Raw genomic sequence first — 10,000 nt, forward strand, 5'->3', positions numbered from 1 at the left:
GACATTTTTTTTCTGTAGGTTAGACAAATAAGAATAGATCCACGACACGATTTTATTAAACAAGAGAAATTATTTGCACACATTATAACCAATATGCTGCACATTCATCTGCGCTAATAAACATTCATTCTAGCCAAACGACTAGAACTAGCAAGCCTTAGAACTAGACCAAAAAACTAGTCCATGGGCTGGCTAGCAGAGAAGACACATTTGTAGAAAATAACAACAAGCTCTTCATTTTTTGTAGTATGGCTAATGTTTCCAAGGTGTCTGGAACATCATTTTTATTATCATTAGTACATATAAGCCTGTACTCTAGAAAACCTTTTTGGCAAATCAACAGAAATTTCAGATACTGTCCCTCAACAGTGCAAAAAAAAAAAAAAAATACTGTAAGAAACAACAATAATCAATTTGATTCTCTGCCAAACTATTTTTCATTTTTTTCTGAGGACTACTAGAACACTACAAAACCAACCTAATCATATGAAAAAAAAGAAAAAAGTAAAAGTGTGCCACGTTAAGATCTGCTTCAAAGGTTATCCGGAATCTAGGCATAAACAGTACACTTAAAATACATCATTTTTAAGACCCAACGTTGCGATGGTTCTGCAGTCAGTGGAAGCAAGCGGCATTATTTAGGCTCTGTTTATGGCATGTTTTCATATATATATCTAGGACCGGGTTGAACCAAGACAGAAGTAGTAATGCTCAAGTGTCCCATGGTTTATACCAATCTTCCAAATTGCAAAAAGGGCAGCAACTAATCAGAAACCGCTTGCTATTACTACCTCTTTAGCCCAAACCATTAAAACAATGAGAAGAATCATACTGCAAGAAGACAGATTCTCAAAAGATATATACCAGTATCCTGTACTTTCCATTATCTTTTTTTTTTTTTACTTTATATCAGAGAAGCTGTAAATCATTGTCCTCTGGATAATGAAGTTCTCTTGGATACATTTTGATAATCCATCTTGTAGAGCTTTGAATTATGCATGATCATGGATTGTAAATTGGAAAATACATAGCAAATTACAGCCATGATTAATGATGTAAATAAAAGCTCCTATGTAAATGATACCCTCTCATATAGATTACCCCAGAACCCTATTTAATATGAGTTTTAATAATTAGATAGCTTTACTCACCTAGAACCTACATTGACTATTAGTATTTACACAAAGAAACAGTCACTACAATAATGTGAAAAAGGAATATCAAATAACCAGTAAATTACTAAAACTCATACAGTTCCTACACTGTTATATCCATGAGGCTGTGGGAAATTTGGAGTGTCATGGAGGAGCTTGTAACTTCGGAGAAACAATTTTTAGATTATGCTTCTCTGTCCAAGACACTTCTATCTCTCAATCTACCATTCACATTAGTTAAAACTACTGTACATAGTAACCACCTGCTGAAAACATTCATAAACTCGCTACTATAAGACTATCCCAAGGGAAATGACATACAGGAAAAAAAAAATGAAATTAAAAAATGACCTTCAATTGAATCTTTCGTAAGGCATAGGTGCAAGCACGCTGAAGGGATGTAGGTTAACTTTCAGTTCATTGCAATATTAAAGCACCATCTTTCACATTTCATTGTGAAAACAGACATACACTCTATCAAAGCCATTGGTGTATATAGGTCTTGTAAACAGTTGTTCTTAACTGAACTGACTGCAATATGATAAAGATGTCACTCCTTATTTTTCACATTTACAGATTTGCACCAGTAACTATAACTGAGAAGGAGGTTCACACATTCTGAGCAAGCAGAGGGAGAATGGAAAGAAAATATGAACACTCACAGATAAGGAACAACTTTAAGAACCAATCGAGTACAGAGTTTTGCATGATCTCGGCTAAACTCCTTATACAATCTCCAACTGACAAGAATGGTTTTGTCAATATTAAAGCAACAAAGGGCAGAAATAAAAAAGCAATATGGAACAAGGGCAGTGAACATTACATGACCTGAGAGCATGGTAAACTTGGGATCATTACTTATTGATGCAAAAGTGATGTAACTTTCTGCTTTTTTTAGAATTATTAATTTCTCTTATGTATGTAATCTAATATTGAATGCAATGCCTTTACTTTACCACATTCATATAAACAGTCTTTATCATTTATATCTTATCATGAGTGTATATGGTTTGGCAAAATATTTAGTTTTCAAGTTTTGAGTGTAAACAACTGTGGTTGTATTTGCAGCTTTTTGCTGGATCATAATGAAATTCATTACAACGCGTCAAAAATACACATAACGAAAATAACAGCATAATAACTAACTTAAAGGCTAAGTTAAAAATTAGAAAGAAAGAAAAAAAAACATTTCCAACAGGATTTGGTAGGTGGCAACTATATGTACTGTATACTGATTGTTATACATCAGTAAGAAAATATAGTTCAGTCAGCACACCCAAGGCTATGTACATAATTGTGAAGCATGTACAGTAGTACTCTCCCTTATGCAATCATCATTTACACATTTTTTTTTATTTTTTTTTATTTTAGTTTGACAGTTGATTTACTCAAGAGATGTAGAAAGTCGGAGCGAGATGAATATTGGCTAATTACAGAAGGCAGATCAAAGGATTTTTAAACTAATCTATGGTCAAGAAATACCTACAGGATAGGAATTAAGGCTCTCGTGAACACAAAAGGGAGTTACAGGAGATACAAGAGAAAGAAACAAGAATCATAAGGGAACAAGAGGCAGAGTATAATCAATCAACTGCCAGGCCAGGCAACTCATTTGTACACACATTACATGGGTAATACGTAACATGAATGGAAATATAAAGATTACAGTCTGTTTTTTTTTATCTAAAGCTATTAAATCTACATTTTTTTTTTGTTTTTTTTTTTTGCATTTTTCCTTTGTACAGTGATTGTATACTTTCTTCTATCAATGTACAAAAGAGCAAGTGAACTGGCAAAAGGTATTGTTTCATAGACCAAACATTAGCTGAGGTTTAGAGGTTAAGGGAATAAGGCAGAGGGACACAGCAACTTATTGAGGGAAGTTTTGAGACAACACTTATACCCAAAAATAATGATTAAAAAAATCCTGAAGCACTTCATCTTATGGAGTATCATATACTTTTTTAAACAACATAAACTTTGGCACGTCCATGATGAGAATTCCTGTTGCATTCCACAGATTCATTTTATCTATGTTTATCTGTGCAATAAGTTTTTTTTGTTTTTTTGTTTTTATACAAGTCAGAATGCGATGCAACATGTCTGTAAAATTCATATGAAATGAAAGGTATCATTCATATCTGAGATGTCAGTGGGCGAAAAAACTTCCAAAAAAAAAAGACTGAATTTGTTTCCAATATCACTTCAGACATTAAAAATCTAATGACCTAAAACCTCGGTAATAGATCTCAGTGTGGACGTGCATAGAGGAGAGCCAAGCAGAGTGCCAGGAGAGGGGCCATCGCGGCCTGGGGGCAGCTGGTACCGGAGTCGTAGGCGCGGGACTCCTCTTGCACTGGGGCGGGGGGGTCAATCACGACCTTGGTGCTGTCCTGCGGGTGGTCGTCTTCGGCCATGACGGGGGCCATGTCGTTCTGCGCCTTGCTCTTCTGCACCTTCTTGCTCTTGCGGCCGCGTCCACGCCTCTTCTGCGCGTCGTCATCTTCCGCGGCCTCGCTCTCCTTCTGCTGCGTCTCCTCGTCGCAGTCGGGCTCGGCGGTCTGCATCCAGCGCATGGGGTCGGGCAGCTCGGACTCCCGCAGGGCGAACAGCTTCACCATGGGACCTGCAAAGCCGAGGTAGTCAGCCTTCACGGAGCTTGAACTTCACCATTCAAATGACTAGTGAACAAGACATTTGAATGGTTGGATAGCACGTTCTCTGCTCATGTGCTCTCTACGGTAATATATAAATGTGTGTGTGTGTGTGTGTGTGTGTGTGTGTGTGTGTGTGTGTGTGTGTGTATGTGTGAGTGTGTGTGTGTGTGTGTAAGAAAGAGAGAGATAGAGATCAAAGTTAGCAACACTATCGACATTGCGCCAGATTTATTTACAAAAGTTACTCCTTTAAACTGACGGAATCTAAGACCTCATAGAAAAAGGTTGTAATACCATAATTTGAGGGTACACTCAAGTAGTATTGAGGCGTAGTTACTATCGTCTCTAATTGGGTCAGTTTTTCAACATTACAAAAATCAGGCTTCAACCATTTGGAAAATGTTAGCTTCGTCTTCTCAATACATAGCATAAGCAGTATGATGGCTTAGGTAGCCAATGAAGTGAATCTAATAGCTTTAAAAAATATTTACCGAATGCAGTTTTAATATTATCCTTTGTATATTTGTATATGTATAAACCAACATGGCATTCCGGATTTCATTACAAATGTTAAAGAAAGGCTTTTCGTCAACTGAGCCACTGCCCCTCGGAAGGTCTTAGCACGTCTGTGCCTACAGATTATATCAAATTAGAATAAATGGAGGCTCTAAGGTACACATAAGCCTAATTCCCACTAAAAACGAAAAAACAGACTGTTGGTTCAGAACATAATGATAAATGGGCAGAGTGATGCACAGATGGCAAAATCCTTTTCCTTATCTATGTAGCTATCACTTAGTATCATTATTATTGCAAATGATTATCATTATCACTACTACAATCATATTGATGATATTGATACTGATACTACTTCTATCATCATCATCATCATTAGTTATTACCATTTATACTACTGGCATTACTATTACTGATATCATCACAATTATGATGATAATGCTGAAGAATAACTGAACGTGAATTGAAGCCAACGCACCGATGCCGAGCGTGGTGGTCTCATAAGCGGGGGTGACGGTCTGGTCATCGAGCCTCGGGGGGAGAGTGCCAGCCTCCAGGTAGCAGATCACGGACTCCAGGTTCATGCGGACGTTGTGGCTCCTGGTGGTGTTGTGGAGGCGGAACATCCAACTCAGGCGGGTGTCACAGCGGAAGTTGTTGCCTGTGGAAGAGGAGACTTGGCTTTAGATAAACGAATGGAAGGGCTATCGGGTAGGCCTACTTATTTATTTATCTATTTATTTAATTTACTTTTTTTTTTTTTTTTTTTGGGGGGGGGGGGGCCTGCAGGACATCTAGTAGGATAATGTTTTGAGTTTTTGTGAACAAGGCATCTGAAAGAGAGGGATTAGCACAACTTATTACCTTTGGCGAAATTATCATAATGTGTTGGTCGGAAGGCATACTGTAATAAACAGCGCATACTAATGCATTAAAACGCCAGAGGAATTGACCACCCTCGCCCTTAATTGCATGAACAAAAAAATTCTCAACATTCTCGCACGGGGACAAGTGCACGAATTCAATAAACGAGAGAAAAGAGATGGTCGAGAGAAGTTGGCCAATTTGGCCCGGGATTCGGCGGCCGCGGCGGATTCAAAATAAACGGGGGCGGAAACCGGGCCACACGCACCGTTACAGCCGCAGCCGCCGCCATCCCCTGTAATAATTTCCTGTAATCTGGCCATGAACTATACCCCGGGTGTAAGACCGCAGAATAAACCTCGGGTAATATAAACAGTAACAACAGGGTACAAGATCGAGAAGAAAACGGAAGATGGCTGCGCACGCGAGGCCATTTTCCTAACCTGATCCTGACTCTCGCATACGTGCAATTTCTGCAACTTTCCCCCTACCAATATCCGAATTTATTAATCAATTAACTAAATCAGACAGGTAAACATGGTATTAAGCATAATGAAGGAAAACGAAGGCACTACTTTGCATATTTTAAAAGCAAAGCCAATTTTAACAGATTAAAAGTGCATCTTTGCTTTTAATATGTAAATAAATGCATGAATGTACATAGTTTCTCTGTTGTCGGTTTTACCTGACATTATCCTTTATTTTCATTCTTTATCTATGTACCCTTTTGTAGGGTTTAATATTTTGAAGATCAGACATATCTATCTATTTTTTTTTTAATAAAGAGGCTACATACAATAGCATCAACACGAATAAAAAAAATTATTTCTGATATTTACAAACAAATATTCAATTACAATTTGATACATTTTTTTCGGGAGAAAAAAAAAGGATAACCTAAAACTTGTATTACAGTTAAGAGAGAAACATAACAAGCATTGATAAAACAACGAGCCTCAAGGTTTCTCTATAATAATTTTCTCTATGACACTACGACCTAAGAAATCTTAAGGGTTACAATCCAATGTAACTATGCAAATTACGTGTCTGATACCACAACACTTAACGAACACAATACTGAAATCGTCATCGTCAGGTATATCACCATGATGCATATATTTGGCATCATCCATATGCATCGGTTTAACCAACATCACACGCACACACTTGTAATTCAATATGATTATCATTTTCATGAACTGGACCCGCCACAGAAAACACCAGCAACCGCCACGCTACATTGACAAACCTCATCATTTATCTACACATATACCTCCACAAACATACAAATAAACACCACTGTCAAGTATTATAACTTGTCTATACACACACAAGACCACTTCATATTACACACACACACACTCACACGCACACACACACACACACACACACACACACACACACACACACACACTCACTCACACACACTCACACACTCTCACTCACTCACACACACAGCACCCCCCCCTCCCCTCCCCCTTCACGCACGGAAGTACCCCCGCAGCCACATTCCACACGACTACTCATGACTACCATCTCCATCAGACATTTTCCCTCAGCATTTCCCTCCAATTTCTCCCCTCGGCTTCCCGGTCTCCCTCATTATCAATTAGGCGGTTTTCCTAGCCCTCGTCGCCATTACCTTCGCCAGAGGAAATAGGGAAGAATTGGGATAAATCTGGGAATGAGAGAAATTGGGTCGAGGTCAAGGGGGAAACGGAGGAGGAATAAAGGAAGGTGGCAGAAACGTCACGGGAATGGAAATGAAAAGAAAAATGAATGATCTCTCTCTCTCTCTCTCTCTCACACCACTGATAGACAGAGTCTGGCTTTCATATTGCAAATTGATTAATAGCTCCTTCCTCTGAGTCAACCGTCAGACCGAGCTAAGCGCTGAGCCAAATCTCACGCCATCATCACTCGAACGACGTTAGTCTTAGACACGAAAGGCGACAGTTACAAGGTCGTGAATTTAACGCAACATTCTTCTCTTGCCAGTAAAATGCTCTCGCGGCGGCATACCTGGCATTCGTTTCCTGTGTCCGACTTTGGCGAAGAAACTGATCAAATATGTGAAGTGGGTGGCGGTATGTCGTGACTTTGAGGGCGTTTGTGTCGCGCCGTTGCTTCTGGCCTCGGGGTGTATTAATTTCTATGGCGAATTTGTATTCCTTGTGCAATGGAAAGACCAGATATGAGCAGCCCGTGTGGCAAGTAAATGATATTTATGAATCGAGCCTTTTGATCAATGGGACTCAAATATCGAATATTGAGTAGCATAAAATGTCCTTGGTGAAATTAACCTAACATAATAATCACTCTCGGAATAATTAAGGACACACAGGTGATATTAACCGCCAAAACAAATCATATTAACGACTGAACCATCAATTCAAAATGTCTACCGAATTTCATTCAGCAACCAACTTTTCTCAGACAAAAAATAAAGGCAAACCGTTAAAGCTGACTTGTTTCTTTTTTCTTTCTTTCTTTCTCTCCCTCTCTATAAAATTCTCGTGGATGAAATATCCTTTGGAGCATAATTTATCCTTCTATTGAACATAAATTTTCCTACGTTTAATGCTGGAGAAAATATTTGGGGGAGAGTTTATCTTCCTCCTGACGGCTTTCCTAACCCACAAATTAAATATGCCCGTAAACATAAGTGTACATGTATATGCACATGCGCACACACACAATCACACACACACACACACACACACATACATACAAACAGACACGCACGCACACACGCATGCATAAACACGCACGCACACACACACACACACATCTGTATACACACACACGCACACATACACATACACATACACACACACACACATATGTATATATATATATATATATATATATATATATATATATATATGTATATATATAATACGTGCCACGATAGTGCGACCAAGTGTGTGTTTTTGTTTGTATGAGAGTGTGAGTTTATGACTATCTACATCTTCGTCTATATATCTGTATCTTTTTCGATCTATCCATCTTGCTAGTTAGCTATCTTCAGTATACATTTTATCTATTTATTTCTGTGTGTAGGGAAGAGAGGGGGGCGCATGTGTATCAGGATACGTGCATGCATGTATGAATGAACAATGACACTTAATCTTAAAGAATAAACGTGATAACAACGATGAGGAAAGTCCAGTGTCGACTGCTTTATGTCATGAGTTGCCATATTGTGTTTTTTTTACACAATGTTGCATAAGCTACAGCCGAAGTGGAGGTACGTCCGTTGATATTTATATACAGCATGAATTTGAATCTCCCAACAAGTTTAAAAGCAGATAATAAAATTTCCAATATTTTTGAAAAAAAAAGAAAGAAAAAAATATTACACCACTGGGAATACTGAACGGCATATATTTTGCAAAGCCATTTTTCTCTCCTTTTCTTTTACCCTCATTTCTGTTTCGAAACTCTGGCTGCAACTGACCAGGCTATTCGCCTTGGAAACTATTGCGCCGAGTTACCTGAAGGGAACAGAGGCGTATGCTAAACAGCCTCGTTATGAAAGCCTAATCACTGTAAGGTTTAGAAGCCGCCTGTGTGTCTACTTTTCTCTCTCTTTCTCTTTGTTCTCTATGTCCCTCCTTTTCTTATACTTCTTCTTTTTCTGTTTCTCCCCGACTCCTTCTCCTTCTCTGCCTGATTCACTCATTCTCTCTCTCTCTCTCTCTCTCTCTCTCTCTCTCTCTCTCTCTCTCTCTCTCTCTCTCTCTCTCTCTCTCTCTCTCTCTCTCTCTCTCTCTCTCTCTCTCTCTCTCTCTCTCTCTCTCTCTCTTTTTGTCTGCATCTGTCCCTGTCCCTGTCTGTTTCTTTACGTGTATGCAGATTTATTTACCTCCTACATCAGGCTCTTAAATAAATTATCATGCTTATTTCGGCATTGTCAAGTGACAAAAGCGACTAACAAATACCCCCATTTTGAAAAACAGTCAAAACGCTAAACACCACACAGACAGATCTCTTTCAAACAGATCATATGCTCAATCATTTCACACACTCTTAAAAGAAAAGAAAAAAGAAAAACGCCAAAAGCACACCCATCTAACGTCTCTCTCTCTCTCTCTCTCTCTCTCTCTCTCTCTCTCTCTCTCTCTCTCTCTCTCTCTCTCTCTCTCTCTCTCTCTCTCTCTCTCCTCGTAGATGACAAGCGAACGCGTGACGGTGAGCGTGACACAGTCCCCATCCCAGCAATAGACTCGGGAGGCTGGCGAAGACGACGGACAGGAGACGCGACAAGAACGTGGGGGGAGGGGGTAGGGTGGAGTGGGGTGGGGATGTATGGTGCTAGCTGGTAGGGGGAGGGAGAGTGGGATGGGTGTACAGGGGGAGAGAAGGGGGAGGGGCAGGAGGTGATGGGGAAGGAAGGAGGGGAGCGCATGGTAGTGGGTAAGGGAGAGGGGAAGTGGAGGGAAGGAAGGGAGGGGTATATAGGGTAGGGGATGGGGGTGGCAGCGATGTATAACACTCCCAAAGATTAAAAGGTCAAGAAGATGAACGTGAAGGTGAAGTGGAAAGTGAACCTGAAGTTGGTGTGTCTGGGGAGTGGGGGAGAGAGGGAGGCAGGGATAAGAAATAACTATATATTCACCAAAAGAAGTGGCAAAAATGTTTGCACTCTCTCTCTCTCTCTCTCTCTCTCTCTCTCTCTCTCTCTCTCTCTCTCTCTCTCTCTCTCTCTCTCCCACACACACACACTATTTGAGTCTACACAAGCAGTTAACAAAGGCATCGGGTAATTATGTTAGCGTCACACAGCCCCGTGAACATCAAACACCA

At 39.7% G+C, this 10,000-nt stretch overlaps 1 protein-coding gene across 4 annotated transcripts in view; it reads right to left on the bottom strand.

Annotated features, from left to right (window-relative positions):
* Window positions 1-38: 38 nt before the first annotated feature.
* Window positions 39-10,000, bottom strand: part of LOC122246086 (uncharacterized) — an 845,287-nt gene continuing 835,325 nt past the window's right edge. For all 4 annotated transcript variants that reach the window (XM_086552617.1, XM_086552615.1, XM_086552616.1 and 1 more), the window contains exons 8-9: window positions 4,806-4,988; window positions 39-3,780 (exon numbers count right to left, since the gene is read on the bottom strand). In XM_086552617.1, coding sequence (XP_086408743.1) covers window positions 3,404-3,780; window positions 4,806-4,988 — 560 coding nt within the window. In that variant the 3' untranslated portion in view covers window positions 39-3,403. The remainder of the gene's footprint in view (window positions 3,781-4,805; window positions 4,989-10,000) is intronic.

Source organism: Penaeus japonicus, unplaced genomic scaffold, assembly GCF_977035675.1.
Source record: "Penaeus japonicus unplaced genomic scaffold, GWHDUDI00000001_assembly GWHDUDI00000027, whole genome shotgun sequence".
Taxonomy (NCBI): domain Eukaryota; kingdom Metazoa; phylum Arthropoda; class Malacostraca; order Decapoda; family Penaeidae; genus Penaeus; species Penaeus japonicus.